The sequence below is a fragment of the Raphanus sativus genome, chromosome 5 (genome assembly GCF_000801105.2).
Source record: "Raphanus sativus cultivar WK10039 chromosome 5, ASM80110v3, whole genome shotgun sequence".
Classification (NCBI taxonomy): Eukaryota; Viridiplantae; Streptophyta; class Magnoliopsida; order Brassicales; family Brassicaceae; genus Raphanus; species Raphanus sativus.
In genome coordinates this window covers 4152204-4171729 of record NC_079515.1, presented here as the reverse complement: position 1 = coordinate 4171729, position 19526 = coordinate 4152204, and the positions used below count along the sequence as shown (strand labels likewise).

General features: G+C 29.8%; 1 protein-coding gene, 1 long non-coding RNA gene and 1 pseudogene across 2 annotated transcripts; all 3 read right to left on the bottom strand.

The window, feature by feature from the left end:
• Positions 1-493: 493 nt before the first annotated feature.
• On the bottom strand, positions 494-2802 carry LOC108857989 (uncharacterized; annotated as a pseudogene).
• A 1490-nt stretch (positions 2803-4292) lies between these two features.
• LOC130512835 (uncharacterized) lies at positions 4293-5792 on the bottom strand. The gene is made up of 3 exons (XR_008946434.1): positions 5609-5792; positions 4875-5043; positions 4293-4737 (listed from the first exon to the last, which is right to left on the bottom strand). It is a non-coding gene; the product is annotated as an uncharacterized LOC130512835 (long non-coding RNA).
• A 6546-nt stretch (positions 5793-12338) lies between these two features.
• Positions 12339-16366, bottom strand: LOC108861249 (salicylate/benzoate carboxyl methyltransferase). The gene is made up of 5 exons (XM_018635081.2): positions 16210-16366; positions 15977-16079; positions 13493-13891; positions 13130-13384; positions 12339-12911 (listed from the first exon to the last, which is right to left on the bottom strand). Exons 1-5 carry the CDS (start codon positions 16245-16247, stop codon positions 12561-12563), a joined length of 1146 nt encoding a protein of 381 aa, XP_018490583.1. The 5' UTR covers positions 16248-16366; the 3' UTR covers positions 12339-12560.
• Positions 16367-19526: the final 3160 nt, after the last annotated feature.

Genomic DNA, 19526 nt, shown 5'->3' with positions numbered 1-19526 from the left:
CCTAACAATTTCGTCCTTAAAAGATGATTAGTTAGTTGAAGAATAGATTCTGGGTACTACTAAGATAATTAAATTTACTAAGACAAAATGGTTTAACAGGTATTACTAATATTACTATGTTTACAAGTTCGACTAGTACTACTGGTATTATTATGTATAGTACTGAAAGGAATGAGTATTAATAAGATATGATAATACGTGTCAGAATTAATTTTAAGCTTTTTAATAATTATATTTCTATTTTATTTCAGAAAAAATGCAGAATCCGCATTGCACAATCATTTGTTTTGATTATGGGGGATATTATATGAAGGATGATGCTGAAATAAAATGGATCTCGGAAGATGATGAAGGAGGAGATAAAATTCACACCATAGTCTTGAAGAAATCAGTGGAGGAGCAGGGGCGAACCCAGGATTTTTTTTTTATGGGTTCAAACCAAACCAAAATTAACAAAAAAAAATCTTATAAATCATTCTAAAAAAGTATCATTCTACAAAAGCATCCTACGATCTTTCATATCCTGAAATTTCTTCATCGCTGTTTCATTAGTAACAGTCTCAAATACATCTTTCTCAATATAACAAACTAAACAATCATTAAGAAACTCATCCCCAATCCGATTTCGTCGATCTGTCTTCACAATCTTCATTGCTGAAAAACATCTTTCAACAGTTACAGTTGCGACTGGCAAAATCAAAGCTAACTTCAAAAGCCTATAAACCAAAAGAAGTGATAGATGTTTCCGTGTATCCACCACCATACGAGCAAGGTCTCCTAGACTCTTCAAATGACTAAATCTATCATCATGTCGAACATTGTCGATGTAGATAGACAACTGCTGCTCAAGAGATATGCACTCTGTAGGACTAAAGTCGTCAGGATATAACTTGGCTAAGTTCATCAGCTTCGAAAGGTCAAACTCAGAAAATGAACCAATAGGAGATAAAGAAGCAACACAAGTAAGCAACTCAGTGTTTGCCTCAGTAAAGCGATCATTAAATTCTTGAAGCTGCAAATCCAAAACAGCATATAAACAATTGACTTTGTAGTGATGCATGTTTTGTATTCCTGTTTTTTTTCTTGGTCTCTTTGGGTGAATAAATTCATCTTCCATATCAACCTTCTCAATCTCATACTTCTCACAAAAAGAGAAGACCTTATCCATCAAAGAAGGCCATCCATTATCTCTAAAATCTTGAAGTTGTCTCTTTGTTGATTTCATCAATGACATAGCATTCAAAATGTCTTGATCCCTTTGTTGCAAATCTTTGGATAAGCTATCTGTAAGTCCTAAAAGATGAACCATCATTTGCAGATAAAACACAAAATCAAAATCCTGGATGTATACAAGAAGACCATATGCTTGTCTTCTTTTTGAGTCGTCCAAGCCCTCATTCTCAATATGTTTAAGCACATTGATGATGGAAGAAAATAACTCAATCAAACGCAACGAAGTTCTGTAGTGAGAACCCCAACGTGTCTGCCCTGGTCTCTGAATAGCAACCTCTTGATTCAACCCTTTTCCTGTGTTGATTTTACCATCAAGAATATATTCCTCAATCATTTTTCTGTGATCTTCTCGAATCTGATACTTTCTCTTACACAAAGCTCCAACCACATTCAACAATAGAGAAATCATATCAAAGAATCCTCCGACCTCAAAATTCTTTTTTGCAATAGCCACAACAACCAATTGAAGTTGATGAGCAAAACAATGGACATAATAAGCTGAGGTGTTCTCCCGTAAAATCAGTGACCTTAATCCATTATATTCACCTTTCATATTACTTGCGCCATCGTAACCTTGTCCTCTCAACTTTTTCATGCTCAACCCAAGCTTAGCAAACAAAGAATCAATAGCAGATTTCAGATATGCTGAAGATGTCTCAGCCACATGTATAATGCTAATGAATCTTTCTTTGACAATCCCACTTTTATCAACAAACCGAAATACTACTGCCATTTGTTCTTTATCAGAAACGTCAGCAGATTCATCAACCAGCAAACCAAAAACGTCATGATCAATTTCTTCAATAATAGATTTGATTACCTCTTCTGCAAAGCAATGCGCATATCTTTCTGAATCTTTGAAGATACCATCTGATTATTTCCTGGAGCATTTTGTAAGACAACTTTATTCACAGCTTCATTTTGTTCAGAAGTGTATTTCAGAAGCTCCATAAAGTTTCCTTTATTAGCAGATGTTTCTGACTCATTATGACCACGAAAAGGAAGACCTTGTCGCAACAAAAATCTGGAAACATCAAATGAAGCATTTAACCGAATCCGATACTCATTCTTAGTAATATCATCCTGCTTATGCAAAGCATGCTTAATAGACTGACCTTGTCTCATCAAGTTTTCACATTTCATAACTGCATTATTATGAAAGCTATTAACCTGTCCCACATGTTCTGCAAGCCTACTGAACTTATTTCAGCTAGAAAAACCTTCGTTAATCCATGCATCAGTTTTTCCACCTTTTCCATTAATATCTCTAAACAAGTAACAACATAGACAATACGCAGCGTCTTTCTTAACACTATATTCTAACCAGTTCTTATACTGATCAAACCAAGCAGTATTAAATCGCCTCATTACGCCTGATATCATTTTCTGTTTAAAGATATGACCACGAGGTTGACAAAGACCTCTAATCAAATATCTACGAATTACCTCATCTCTTTGATTTGAAGGGTATTCAGATATTTTTATCCGATCAGCAGGATCCCATGGTAAATCATCTAAATCACAAGATGGGGATGGTTCCTTTCTTTTTAAATTCAGAAACTTTTCCATTGATTCTGCTGAAAAAATATAAAATATATTATTAAAAACCTGATAAAATACATAGAAACAAAACAAAAACGACAGACAACTATTATTTTATCATCTAGACTAAAGATCAGGAAAAAAATTCAGTTAAGTTTATTAAAAATTTACAATTACTTAAATTAAATTGTTGAAAACATACATAATTGATATAAAGTTATTAAGAGACAATAACATAAAAGCTTTATTATAAAATCTGAACTTACATAGAAATTAGAAGCACGTTGGTTTTGGAGAAGAGAAGAGAAGCCAAGGAAGTTGAAAAGACAATTAGGTTAAATATGTTAGTGTTTAGCAAACAATTTTTTTTTAAAATTTCCTTTTTATAATTATTGGATCAATCGACAAATATGCTGGACTTTAGTTTTTAACAAAAAAAAATGTTGGGCTTTGTTCGTGAGTCCAAATAATTTTCAGTGGGTTCAAAGTATAAAAATTGGTGGGTTCAACTTCTTTTATTCTATGCTATTAATAAATAATTTTTTTTTGTGGGTTCAGGTCCCCACCACCTGCAACGTGGGTCCGCCTCTGTGGAGAGGTCACTTACTCTGGTTTGGTTGAGCGTATTTGCAGAAAGATAAATCTAGATGAATCTAAGGTGGAAGTGAAGATTAGTTACTTTCTAATGGTATTGTATTCGTACAAACCATCATATATCTGGAGTGATGAAGACGTTTTTGGTTATCTATTGCAAGTAAATCATGAAAATTGTAGAAGTGTTCTACATGTGGAGTTCAAGATGTGTAGTTTTCAAAAGAGGATGATGAAAATGATGTCTCTGTCGATATATCTGATAGAGAGGCTATTGATATACATGCTGGTGATGAAGATGGACTATTGAGACTATTTATCATTACTATATGTAATATGGACTACTGAGACTACTTAGCATTACTATGTGTATTATGCATGTTTTTTTTAAAACTTATATTTTCGTCTTATTTTTTGTTTTTAACAGATGGAACTTAAATTGGTTGTATTTATAAGTTTGTTTATGAAATTAGACATTAGAATCTATAAATTTCTTAAGTCCATAGAAAATTTCTTATTTCCATAGAAACCATCCTTATACTTCTATGACAAATGTCTTTAAGGTAAGGACATAATGAGGTGAATAACACAATATACATTTTTTCTGAAATGTTTTTCCACCAATGTTTTATGTTCAATCTTAAACTATCTAAATGAATTGGTTTTACTACGAAAGTTTTGTTTTAGATGTGGTATTACTAATAAATGTTGAATTTTTGTAAATGTATTACTATGAACAATGTAGTATTACTACAACCTTGAGAATTACTAAGTGTATATATGTTGAGAATGTTTTACATATTTTACACGTGCGCTTACACGTTTTACACATGTGCTTACACGTGTGCTGCATGTTTTATATATTTTATTTGAAAATATGCTACACGTTTTATTTGAAAGTGTGCTACACGTTTTACTTGAAAATGTTGATAGTTTCTTAGTAATACCTAGTAGTACAAATTTATTTTTTCAGGCTTAGTAACACCTTGTATTACTAGTAGTCGAAACCTGTTACAACACAATCATACAAGTTCAAAATAATAAGTTTAAACAGAGAAAGCATAGGTTTAAACAGACCATCCTACATAAGTTTTACTACAATGCCGAGTTAATATTAAACATCAAAATATTTTAATCCAATAGTCTTTCTAAGGCTTGGTTTTAGGCTTCTTCTTCAGCTCTTCTATCTTTTTGAGGCATGTGGAAAAAATGACTAAACTGAGAATTCCTTTCAAACCAGGGCAACTCATCCTTCAGCTTTTTGATGACACCCACCATGTCAGTCACATAACATTTGCTCTGAATCTTACACGTCTTGGTGAACTCGGTGTTCTTGAAGTAGAGATTACATGGAGGCAATGGTTGAGATTCCTGCAAGGCAAATAAAACCAACAAAAAAAATTTAGTCCTAATTACTACTCACAACAGTAATACACGACCAATGAAACTTTATTCAACTAAACCCAATAAACGAGAAGTAACATTTTATTCAATTAATAATATTTTACCTCAGATGGAACAGATAGATCATCACTAAAGTTCCCTTCTGAAAGCTCTTCTACATGCTCTTCTACTATAGGAGCAATGTTTTTTTGAGCTCTTGTGGTCGTTTCTTTTCTTTGATTACTCTGTTTTTTTCTGTATGCGCTTCTTACGGCCTGCCATTATCTAGATCCTCTAAAAATTCAAAAAAAAACATAAACAAGAATCGTTAATTTGTCTAATCTAACACCAATTTCTCAATCAATATATCTCTAATTCGGTTTCACATATCAAAGACTCAATCACCAATTCAATTTCACATATCAAACATTCAACCACGAAAACATTAACTCTGAACCATGGTCATACTCAGCAATCATCACTACAAGGACTCTCCTCACTACACTAATCTCAAAACCAAATTTACTTTCAATCTCCCTAGCCTAAAACCCAACATTCTCTCCAATTGAATACATACTCTAAACCAGTCAGATTAAACTTATCCAGTCAAAATTCCCACAAAATCGCAAAGTAAAGACAATACCTTACATACTCTAAGCCATCATATACATATATACTCTTCAATTGAATACATACTCTAAGCCATCATATACCTAGACAAATTCCCACAAACACCTATACATTCTCTAAGATTTCACGGTGTTTTCCCCCAATTTCATAGCACAAAATCGCTTAGACAATACTTTAGTTTCGTCAACAAAACAAAATACGAGGAAATCAACCACAATAAATCACTTACATTCGATTTCTTGTCGATTCGAAGATGGAGGCTTGATTATTACAGAGAAAGAAGAAGAAACCAAGAGGATGAAGATTTTTTAGGGTTTCTCGGTGTTCTGTCGTGAGAGAAGTGAGAGAGAGTCGATTTGGGAGAGAATGAGGGGAGGGTTGAAACGGGAGCGTTTAGGTTTAGAAATCTGGTATTATCCAGATTAGTTTAGATGGGTCGGATATCTCTGGTCGGATCCGTAAATATATGGTTATGTGAAGGATAATGCTGTCTTTAGCCACTTGTTTCATTTAAAAACTATTAAAAATATATACATATTTTATTGAGGGGATAATATGGAATTTTTAAAAGGGGTATGTGGTATTTGGAGTTAAACTCCATTTGTGGAATTAACCTTATAAAATCTTCACTATCTAAAGAAACGGAGACCACAGAGGTTCTAAAATCTTTGACCATCACCCTATGTTAGTGCTCGATGAAACTATACACTAAAACCAGATTTTCATATTTTTGAAAATTTTCCAAAATCCATGGGTTAATCCCTTCTAAAATAATGAGTTTTCGGTAAATGTTCTATATACTGAAGTTTATACTTTTCACTTTAGTTTAAAGATTTTAAACCACATTCTACATTTGAATTAATGTATTCTAAACTATCATTCATGATATATAGGAATCATTCTAATTTTTTAATATTTAGTTTACTAAAATTTCATATATTGCCTAGATTAGTGGAATTAGCGTTACAAAATCTTCATTATCTAGAGAAACGGAGACAACAGAGGTTCTAAACTCTTTGACTATCATCTTATATCAGTGCTCGATGAAACTATACACTAAAACCATATTTTCATATTTTTGATTTTTTTCCAAAATCTTTGGGTTAACCCTTCTAAAATAATGATTTTTTGGTAAATGCTCTATATACTGAAGTTTATACTCTCCACTTTAGTTTAAAATTTTCAAACCACATTCTACATTTGAATTAATTTATTCTAAACTATCTTTAATAGTATATAGTAATCATTCTAATTTTTTAATATTAGTTTACTAAAATTTCATAAATTGCCTAGATTTGTGGAATTAGAATTATAAAATCTTCATTATCTAGAGAAACGGAGAACACAGAGGTTTTAAGTCTTTGACCATCATCTTATGTTAGTGTTCGATGAAACTATACACTAAAATCAGATTTTCATATTTTTGAAGTTTTTCCAAAATCTGTGGGTTTACCCCTTAGAAAATAATGAGTTTTCGATAAAGGCTCTATATACTGAAGTTTATACTCTTCACTTTAGTTTATAAATTTCAAACCACTTTCTACATTTGAATTAATTTATTCTAAACTATCTTTCATGGTATATAAGAATCATTTTAATTTTTTAATATTTAGTTTACTAAAATTTCATATACTGCCTAGATTAGTGGAATTAGCATTATAAAATCTTCATTATCTAGAGAAACGGAGACAATAGAGTTTCGAAAATCTTTGACCATCATCTTATGTCAGTGGGCGATGAAACTATACAATAAAACCAGATTTTCATATTTTTGAATTTTTTTCAAAATTCTTGGGTTAACCCTTTCTAAAATAAGGAGTTTTCGGTAAATGTTCTATATACTGAAGTTTTTACTATTCACTTTAGTTTAAAAATTTCAAACCACATTCTACATTTGAATTAATGTATTCTAAATTATCCTTCATGATATATAGGAATCATTCTAATTTTTTAATATTTAGTTTACTAAAATTTCATATACTACCTAAATTAGTGGAATTAGCATTATAAAATCTTCATTATCTAGAGAAACGGAGACAACAGAGGTTCTAAACTCTTTGACCATCATCTTATGTCAGTGCTCGATGAAACTATACACTAAAACCAGATTTTCATATTTTTAAAAAATTTCCAAAATCCGTGGGTTAACCCCTTCTAGAATAAATGAGTTTTCGGTAAATGCTCTATATACTTAAGTTTATACTCTTCACTTTAGTTTAAAAATTTCAAACCACATTCTATATTTGAATTAATGTATTCTAAAATATCTTTCATGATATATATAGGAATCATTCTAATTTTTTAATATTTAGTTTACTAAAATTTCATATACTGCCTAGATTAGTGGAATTAGCATTATAAAATCTTCATTATCTAGAGAAACGGAGACAACAGAGTTTTGAAAATCTTTGACCATCATCTTATGTCAGTGTTCGATAAAACTATACACTAAAACCAGATTTTCATATTTTCAAATTTTTTCAAAATCCGTGGGTTAACCCTTCTAAAATAATGAGTTTTCGGTAAATGCTCTATATACTGAAGTTTATACTCTGCACTTTAGTTTAAAATTTTCAAACCACATTCTACATTTGAATTAATGTATTCTAATTTATCTTTCATGATATATAGGAATCATTCTAATTTTTTAATATTTAGTTTACTAAAATTTCATATACAACCTAGATTTGTGGAATTAGCATTATAAAATCTTCATTATCTAGAGAAACGGAGACAACAGAGGTTCTAAACTCTTAGACCATCATCTTATGTCAGTGATCGATGAAACTATACACTAAAACCAGATTTTCATATTTAAAATTTCCAAAATCCGTTGGTTTAACCCATTCTAAAATAATGAGTTTTCGGTAAATGCTCTTTATACTGAAGTTTATACTCTTCACTTTAGTTTAAAAATTTCAAAACACATTCTACATTTGAATGAATGTATTGTAAACTATCTTTCATGATATATATATAGGAATCATTCTAATTTTTTAATATTAAGTTTACTAAAATTTTTTATACTGTCTAGATTTGTGGAATTAGCATTATAAAATCTTCACTATCTAGAGAAACGGAGACCACAATGGTTCTAAACTCTTTGACCATCACCCTATGTTAGTGCTCGATGAAACTATACACTAAAACCAGATTTTCATATTTTTGAAAAATTTCCAAAATCCTTGGGTTAATCCCTTCTAAAATAATGAGTTTTCGGTAAATGCTCTATATACTGAAGTTTATACTCTTCACTTTAGTTTAAAGATTTCAAACCACATTCTACATTTGAATTAATGTATTCTAAACTATCTTTCATGATATATATGAATCATTCTAAATTTTTAATATTTAGTTTACTAATATTTCATATACTGCCTAGATTAGTGGAATTAGCATTATAAAATCTTCATCATCTAGAGAAACAGAGATAACAGAGGTTATAAACTCTTTGGCCATCATCTTATGTCAGTGCTCGATGAAACTATACACTAAAACCATATTTTCATATTTTTGAATATTTTTCCAAAATCTGTGGGTTAACCCCTTCTAAAATAATGAGTTTTCGGTAAAGGCTTTATAATATACTGAAGTTTATATTCTTCACTTTAGTTTAAAAATTTCAAATCACATTCTACATTTGATTAAATGTATTCTAAACTATCTTCAATGGTATATAGGAATCATTCTAATTTTTTAATATTTAGTTTATTAAAATTTTATATACTACCTATATTAATGGAAATAAGGTTTCTATGGATGTGATAGAAATTATAGTAAGCATGATGTTTTCTTTTTGTGTGTGAGTTTATAACCCCAAAAATTTATTACCTCTAATATATATATCCTTACTTTTCGGGCTTAAATACTATTGTAAAGAGTTAATTCACATCCAACTAGTCGAAATTAGTACCAATTTGGATATGGAGAGGTCTGGCATATCTTAACCAAACCTTTTTGTTATATATATATATATATATATATTTTTGGGGACAAAAGAAAGGTTGTTATATATTGTTGCATGAGACTGTCTTTTGGTGGTCGGGAAGTTTTTAGTCGTCCAAGGTTTATGTAGGTAGCGACGTGTAGTTCTTAATTAATATACAATGTTTTGATCGAATTCACGATTAAAAAAATTATATTATTCTAAAAAATATTTTTAAAAAATGTAATTTAAAAATAATTCAACCAATTATAAAAAAACTGTAAAATTTTGTTGGTCGAAGAATTTTCAATAAAGTTAAAGTTAATATTAAAATCTCAAAAAATCTTATATTTTGAAATAACATAAACTTTATAAAATATTATATAATTTAAAACGGGAGGAGTGTATATTATAGTACGTAATTCAAATTGATTTGGTATTGGTTTGATGAATTTTAAGGAAAGTTTGGACGATGAGACATAACTAATATCAAATATCAATGACGTACATTTTATCCAATACTACTAGCAAAAGGTTTAGATCGGGTAAATTCAAAGGAGAAGGAAAAAAGAAATTAGGTTGAGATTTTTCTAAACCTAAAAAACTATGTATGTACTAAGTCCTAACAAATGTGTCCTTTTGTTTCTGCACCTAAATACCGAAGTTTAAGTCACTAGAATCAACAAGTTTCATGCCACGTACATAGACTTCACATCATGTGGAGCACAAAACTCCGGTTTAGGAAAAATGTTATTTTCCTACAGCACTGTTTCTGCCAAAGAGTTTGTAGTAGGTCACAATCGATTAGTACACTCAAATTTCTTCACATAAAAGAACGAAAAAGAGGTGGGTCAGGGTAACATGCATGGTCCTTCAAGAAATATGCAATATGTGGCTATACAGTACGTATGAGTGTCCAATAAACGGACATACAGTCCGGGTTATAAGTTCGATCAGAACAAAAGCTCTTAAATCAATGTATTACAACTGAGCTTTGCCCGCCTACTAAACCCGGTACATTCTGCTTAGTTGATTTTAAAATCCTCAGGAATTAAGAGCCGTTTTCTTCTATTGATGCTGACCACGGAAACGTGAGGTTCTCGTCGTCCTCAGATGCTGGGAATTCCCATGACGTGGGTAGCATGCATGGTCCTTCAAGAAATATGCAAAACGTGGCCTATACAGTATGTATGAGTGTCCAATAATTATTAACTAAAAATTGTTCTCAACAGTTTTTGATCTTCATTTTTTGTTTAACTTATCAAAATTCTGGAGGGTAGAAACTACAAAATACACATAATCTCGCGGATAAATGAGATATGTTAGCATGCAATACTGAGCTGAAAAACTCGTCTTCAATTCCTTGTAAATGAAATCTTGGACACCATTGTTCGAGACAAGATTTGTGTTGGAGTGTTGGGTCAGAATTCTGATCATAGTTATAATATGGTCGAAGACTAGTTGTGAAAGCTATGCTGTTGGGTTTTACTAGTGAATTATAAAATGGTCGAGCTTCACACAAATATCAATAGTGATTGCCATTTGCCAATATAAATTTCATTCTTGTGTTTACATGTTAAGAAAATATGTTTTGTTTTAGTTCTAAGAATTACTAATTGACAATAAATAACCATCTGTTCATTGGGTCAGATTTATATCAAAGAAGTAGAGTTCCAACAACCCAACAGCTGCAACATATTATCGAGCAATAATATTCAAGTTGATGTTCAAACAAAATAAACATTCCAAGTCCTTTTAAATGATATATTAGACTTGTGATTATTAAAGACGATATATATTCTTGACCAAAAATACTAATGTCGATGGTCTTGGCAAATGAAACCAGTCCAATGGTGTGTAAATTTGATTGTAGATGTTGGATGACTTGGATACACTAACGGCTCTAATGTATGCTGTGCAAGTCATGAACTTTCTGAAGAAACTTATTGTAAAGACGCTTAAAGAATGGAAAGAGTCTCGAGATGGATTGGTTCAAGCCTCGAACCTGGGTCCTAGGGACGAGAGTGGTGATCAGAGAAGCAGACAGTTGTTCCATCTCATGGAAGCTAACAAGGAGGATGCTCCGGATACCTTTGAGGCTGAAATGAGGACAAAGAAGAGTCTGCAGAAGAAAAAGAAGAATATGCAGAACCTGGAGAAATTCTTGGTGTAAAGTCGTCTCTGATTAAAAGCTGTCAGTATAACAACGGAGGTTTTGGACAGAAGCAGAATGGTTGGACAGAAGCAGAATGTCGAGTGGTAGTAGTATTGTTGGAAGTGTGAATTACAGAGTTGAGCTTTTTGAATTTTGGCGATGAAAAAAAAAGATTACATTCATTCATGTGTTTGATCCAACTTTGAGATTTTCTTGATTTTGGTTTTGTGGGAGGGTTGCTTGTGTATCAAGAAATGCTGCATGTCTGCATATAATGTGAAAGATAAGTTTTTGCTTCTCTTGAAAGAAGGGCAGACTTTGCATCTTTCCAGGAACCGTCACACAAGATGAATGTTCATGTCAAATGATCTACCAGGATTGATGAAAAACTTTGATTGATCTTATAAACTTCAGGTATTAGATGAATGAATGCAAGATTAATTATTACAAAATCTCTTCTTGTCAGTGGTTGTTATGTACTTGTGTTTGAATATGAAAAACTACAGAGAACTAATACCATACTATTCAAACTACTCGGATGCATCTTAAATCTCCTTGATAGAACTTTTTTTTTTTCCTTGATAGAACTTACATAGCTCACAAATTTTAAAATCAACAGAAAATATGCTAGTTGAGGTGATCAACGATGACGAGTATATTTTTTCAGTAATTAATGATTAAAACAATGCATGTGTCAAATCTCTGGGAGGAAGACTCGCTTAATCAAATTGTATGAGCTTAAAGTAATTAACCTGCATTAGCAACATCAGAGTCCTCTTTAATTATATTGCAAGTATAGTGTGTTTAAAAATTTTAGGACCTGAACCACATTATAAATAATATTCTCTTATAGAAAAGCTCCTAATACTATTTTTAAAAAATAGAAACATAAGTATTATTGTTTCACCAAATTGACCATGCATACAGATAGTGAGAAATAGATCTTACAATCACACATATGCCATATTACAAATCACGATCTATTTTCCAGGACAAGCATCACATGATCATCACATGAGGGGCAAGTCTTAGAATTTATTAACGGGGAATAGGCAAACAACAATAGATAATAGGTAAATAATACAAGCACCAAAAGCTGGTTTATTTTTTAGTCAACGCGACGACAAGAGTGACACTCGTTTTGTTTGTGCAGCTCGAGTGTTGTGTCACATGGCGAGCATACTTATCAAACAAGATATCGATAATATCTTCTCCAAAATGAGCAACGAGCATTGATTCAGTAACGGCTCTTATAGTTTTGGCTTCATTGTATCCTGCTACTTCATAGTTACGATGTCCTTCTTCGTTACTATGACCAAGATCGAATCCATGTGTCTTTAAATCATTGATTTCAAAAGAACCTTCGTTTCGTATCACTTCTTTGAGTTCTTGCTCGTTCGGATCATAAAACGGCATGTTGAATGCATCCAGTTTTGATTTACTCACTAGGCCCTGTTAATAAAGAGACTGATATGAAATGATTCTAAATTCAGCAAATTAAGTGAAATAATAAAAATGATCAATTTTGTTGTATATATATTATTGGTGGAACGAGAAAATTGATGATATTCGAGATTATGAAAAAAGAACGAAGATAAAAAAGAAAAGAAAAGGAAGTTAACATTGTATCTGAGATTATGGAAAACAAACAGATGAGAAAAGATCTATACCTCGAAGACTAGGTCATGGAGAGACTCTGATAGCAGTGAATAAACGTGACAACAATCTCTATACAATGGATCATTGTTAAGAGTGTTTCTACCGAGGAAGGTAAGAACCATTCGTCCATTAGAGACAATTTCTTCAGAACGTAACCTTAGACACATTGTGAAATCTCGTTGGAATTGATTCAAGTAAGCTTTGTATGCACTTTGAGAACTTGTATTTGTTATGAACACATTATCATTCTCGAGTTTTTCTGGGACCTGTAATTTATAAACACACAACTCCACCGTTTAGTTATCAAATAACTTAAACTTTTATGTTAATGGAATACAATGTTATAACAAAAGTCTTAACAATTAAAAAAGTACCTTAGAGAGCCAATGGAGAGCGTACGAGGAATGTATAAGGTGGAGGCTGTTTCGAGAGAAGAGCCTAGAGTAGAAGGAACCTGGTACTCCATAGACGAAACACGATGCTTGGTTTGTGATCATGAGCTCCTTGTTGAAGGATGGTACGAACTTGAACGTTGTGTTGAAATCGTTTTCTGGAAGATCATTCAGACAACAATCGATTTCTGGCGGGTTTTGGTTCGATTGTTGGCACAACACATTGATGGTGTTGATGATCTCAAAGATAGCCAAAAATGCGTTTTGCCCCGAAGAACAACCCAATTCAGCAACTTTGATATAGTTAGGGAAGTTTAAAAACATCATCATTTCTTCTGTGTTTTTAACCAAGACCGGTTTGGCCATTAATATACCTCTCCTCTACAAACAAACAAAAAGAAAGAAAAATAGAAAGAAACTAGATTAAAAAAATACCTGGAGATTATAAACGAGCCAAACTTTTAATGTAAAGCTAAATGTCATAATAAAAATTTAGAAGATGTAATTCAATATTTTTTTATTATTATCTTCAAATCTAATATAAATATCATGAGTAATTTTCAGTTTAGATGGTAATGTATGATATTCATACTCTTTTATTTATTTTTAGTTATGTTTATTCTATTCTTTTAGAAGTAAAATGTACAAATTTTTGTTTAATTGTTAGGGTTAGATGGTTAATTATATTAAATCTTAATATTAGTAATATATTTAATTAAGATTTAACTAAAAATACTTTGATTTAGATATAGAATTTGGTTTGGTTTGGATCGGTTTGATTTCGGTTGGGTCAGTTTGGTTTGGTTTAGTTTGTTTTTTTGTCCACCCCTAATTTACTTCAGACTAAAGTGGAAAACAGAGTACTAAATAAACAGAAAATGATTATTTTATAAATGAAGTAATTATTTTTTTATTTGTTCATTACTCAATTTTCTATTCTATTTTTTCATAAATCATGGAGTAGGTTGGAGATGATATTTTCCACGGACAGAGGAAATGATTGATGATGACTGTGAATGCTCCACACATCCATAAATCTCTCTAAAACAATAAAACTAAAACAATCAAGCTTTATTAATAAAATATAAAGCTACAGTCCAAAATCTTTAAAAGGAAATATATTGACTTTAGAAATCAAAATTTCTACAGTTTTTATCAAGTGCTTTAAAAAATATCTAAAAGCAAAAAAATTAAAGCCAAAGCAAAAATCTTATGGTCTATTTTTTAAAGTAAAAAATCTAAAGCTACAGCAACAACCAATCAACCCCACAATCTAACACAACTCATCTATTTTTGTCATTTTTTGTTTATTTTAATTTAGCTGCTACCCACCTAATATGGTAATACCAACGTTGGAAGTGAATGAGATAGATTTAGTATCTGCCTCGTTTTGAAACACAGTCCTATGAACCTATTTTTTTTTTTTTTTTGGTTGGAAAGAAACTGTGTCTAGCATTATTTCTAACTCATGATACTATTTTAGTGTTATAATCACAGTATTTTAATGTAGTTTTAGCACTAAAATTAAGTTTTTCTCTAACTAAAATACCAAATTTCACACTAAAATTTATTTCATAATATTTCATAATATTTATATGTAATTATCTTTTTATTTGTCATTTATTTAAATGTATATTTTATTAATAAAATAGATGAATAGTATAATTTAATGGAGTGAGTGTTTTAATGTGATGAATAGTATCACACTAAATTTAGTGTAAAATTATAATGTTGTACTAAAATAATAGGTGTGACTGTATGGTATCATTAGAGTAAAATAAAGTAGGTGAAAAAAAAAATTTCAGCCTAGTTACTCTGATTTGTTCCAATAAAGTGGAAAACAATTTCAGCAAATTTACTCCAAAAAGATGAAAAATGTAATGAAACTAGAGTAAAATATTCCTCCAACTTTTATGAGATGAAAAGATTTACTCCAATTTTATTACTTTTAATTTCTCTCATTTCCACTTTATTTTTAACCATTTTACTCCATTACTTAACCAATCACACTCAATATGATTTTTGCAGTTGAATTGGAAATAATTTTGGTATAAAAACTACGCAAATTATCTTTTACAGTTAGATTAGAGATATCATAGCTATAACCTGACTTATGTGCATAATACTAAAGTAATAAACTAGTATAACGAAGTATTTTCCCTATTATCTTCATGTTGATTTTTTAAAAAAGAATATGAATTTTCCGATATGATATTAATAATTTTTTATGGCATCAGGAAAACATAATATATATATAGTGATTACTCTATATGGATTTTGACTGATTCACAACTTCATATAAGCAAAGACTAGATCGTTCTTCGCACCTTAAAATTTTATTGGCTAATATTTAAATTTCAAATTTCACCATAATGAAATTGAAATGATTGAATTTTTCCTTTTGCTTTACCAAATAATATTAATTTTGTAAAATAAAATAAAAGGAAAGAAAGAATATTGAAGAACCTGAACACGGGAATTGGCGGAGTAACTGTTGGCTCCATCTCCACCAGTCATACGTAAAGCTTTCACAAATGCATATTCATCATCACTCTTTTCATCAATATACCTGCATATTGATATATATTAGTAGTGGACATGGACATACATTAACTAGCATATGTGTATATATGAAAAAATGATTAAATCAAACCAAATAAGGGTACTCGATGTTGTAATGATGAATTAGAGAGACAAACCTCAGGGAAGGAACGGTTTCGTTGAATCTTGAATCCATTTTTATAATCGTATTTACTAACGATAAGATTAAATGAGAATTATTAGAAGATGTGTGTTGAAACTGGCAACTCGCACTTCAATTTATAGAGAGATGGAATTTAATCAACTAGCATATACACTAACAAAAAAAAACATGAAACACGCCATGTGTAGCCAAGCCTTTCCCTTGTGATTAATCAGTGTCACTAAAAGATACTTATCATTAGATAAAAAATGATGTGGTAGTCACTAAAAGATTGTGGTATTAATTATTGTAATTCAATCACTTCATATCTATATTATTAAAGTTGAAGTACAAAATCAGAGTGTTTGGAAACATGAATTGCAGTTTAAAAAGGAGGTTTGTTTGGAAACATGAATAACAATATTAAATAAGAATTGTTTGGAAACATGAATTGTAGTTTATAAAGGAGGTTTATTTGAAAACGTGGATAACAATATTAAATAAGAATTATTTGGAAACATGGATAGCAGTATATTTACTTCCTTTTATTTATACATTTAGTCATTGTATTTATAAAAAATTAGGTATTTCCTTTTTGTAATTTTTTTATTTTCAGATTTTACCACTACATTTAAAATAAATTTAAACTAACTAATTATAATTCCAAACTTATCTAAACAAATTAATGTCTCCATATATTGATCATTATTAATATGTAAAATTACTATTAAAAAATATTTCACTTATTTTAGACAAACACATAAAAATATATATGTTTTTATTTTTTTACAAAATCAGTTAGGCATAAATATCCGGATACCCATTCAGGAACGAGTCGTTTCTTTCGGATATAGATTTTTTGGGTTTTGAAATTTCTTTTTAGTACTTCCTTTTGTGTTTTTTTATTTATAGATTCTACCATTGCATTTAAAATTAATTTAAATTAATTAATTAAAATTTCAAAAATTATCTAAACAAATCGATATTCATATATTGATCATTATTAATATTGTAAAAATATTAGTAAATAAAAAATATATTTAACTTCATTTAGCCAAACACATAAAAATATTTTCTATTTGTTTACAAAATCAGTTAGGCATATACATTCATGTATCCATTTAGGTACGGTCGTTTCTTTCGGGTATATATTTTTTGGGATTTGATATTTCTTTTTAAGTACTTCCTTTTTGTAGTTTTTTTATCAATGTACCTGCATGGCGATAAAGATTGGAAGTGGATATAGACATACATTAACTAGCATATATATATTATGCATATTTGAAACAGTTAAATCAAAACAAATAAGTGTACTCGGTGTTGTAATGATGAATAAGAGAGACAAGCCTTAGGGAAGGAACGGTTTCGTTGAATCTAGAATCCATTTTTTATCGTACTTATTGTTAAGCTAGATGGAATACCATGTTAAGCTAGATGGGCTTTACACTTAAAACTAATTGGTTAAAGATTTCTTCCAATACCCGATGTGGGATTTATGTCCCTAATACGCCCCCTCGAGATTATGGCTTCTTTGAGCGTCAATCTCGGAATGTTTGGGCAAAGATCGATGGGCCGACTTTGGGCTGGATCGATAATGGATCGGGTTGGACTGCGTGGATCGGGCTCTAATACCATGTTAAGTTAGATGGGCTTCACACTTAAAACCAATTGGTTAAAGATCTCTTCCAATACCCGATGTGGGATTTATGTCCCTAATACTTATTAGTGATAAGATTCAATGAGAATTATTAGAAGATTAGGTGACGATCCGCGCCTTGCGCGGAGTGAAGTATTTTATAAAGTTATATGTTACATACATATAGGAATGGTTGTTCGGGTTTCATTCGGCTTTGATTCAGATCTATTCGGTTTTCAAGTTTTTGGGATCAAAAATTTCATCCATATTCAGTATTTATAAATTTCGATTCAGATTTGGTTTGGATCTTTGAAGATTTGATATGTGTTCGGATAATCCATCCCCTATGTATTGAAGGAGGAACATTTCGAAAATTAGATCCTCAAATTGTTAGTAATTAAAATAAACTCCTATCCTATATGTCACTCAATTAGGATGTTAATTAATCATACGTGTCATGATTACATTGAAATTGAAAAAGTGAATGGTCTAATTTGATTTATTTATTTATTTTCTTTCCTTAAATAAAACCTAAAGAATTACCATAAATGACTTATATATATATGACGATTAATGATTTTAATAATAAAGATTTGATAACAAATTATATATCTTCAATCATTTTTGTTTAATTTATATTATTAAAATAAATTAAACAATCAAATTAGATACAAAATTTAAATTTGGATTTTTCGTATATGTTATATATTGAATTTAAAAAATGACATTAAATGATTAAAAATATTAAAATTATTATGTTAAAATTAATGAACAATGGTTTAACATTTTTGTTATAAAAAGATACACATGATTTTAAAATCATATGAATAAAAACATCATTTAATAATAAAACAAATATATATATAGAGATTAAAATATACCATATAATATTACATAAATATTTTGATATTAATACTTTCAATGAATTTTCAAGAACATTTATAAATTATAAACTTATTATATAAGCGCTGATCATAGAACCAAATGATTATGAAGTCTCATTTAATAAATAACTATATAAAATATACTATTCTTAGAAAAATATGTTGGTCCATCTTAACTTATATTACACTTTTTATTAAACTAACTATTGAATTGATGAAATAATGTAAAAAAACAAATCTCGCACTTTCCTTAAATAAAGTTACGAAATTACCTAATATGATTAACGCATATATGAAAATTAATTATTATGAATAATAATTTGATAAAAAAATTTTATCTTAGTTCCTTTTTATTTATTTTATATTATTAAAGATATTAAACAATCACATTAACTATATAATGAAAACATTTAGATTTTTTCTTATATGTTATATTTTAAAATTTTGAAAACGTCTATAAATTATTAGAAATTTGAAGATCCCACTTTGAAAATTTTGTGATTAATAGCTTAATTTTTTTGTTATAATAAGATACAAATGATCATAAATTGTATTAATATGAACTTTTATTAAATAAATATTCAAATTAAATAAATTTCCTTAAATAAAAGCTACGAATTTACCTAATATGATTAAGGTATATATGAAAATTAATGATTATGAATAATAAATATTTGATAACAATTTTTGTATCTTAGTTCCTTTTTATTTATTTTATATTATCAAAGATATTAAACAATCATATTAACTATATAATAAAAACATTTAGATTTTTTTCTTATATGTTATATTTTAAAATTTTGAAAACGTCTA

Excerpts from the sequence above, each read along its gene's own strand:
- LOC108861249 (XM_018635081.2), bottom strand. The coding sequence starts at position 16,247 with ATGGATTCAAGATTCAACGAAACCGTTCCTTCCCTGAG. Across the intron at positions 16,080-16,209 it reads GAAACCGTTCCTTCCCTGAG|GTATATTGATGAAAAGAGTG; the intron begins GTTTGTCTCTCT and ends ATCAATATGCAG. Across the intron at positions 13,892-15,976 it reads CCGCCAATTCCCGTGTTCAG|AGGAGAGGTATATTAATGGC; the intron begins GTTCTTCAATAT and ends GTTTGTTTGTAG.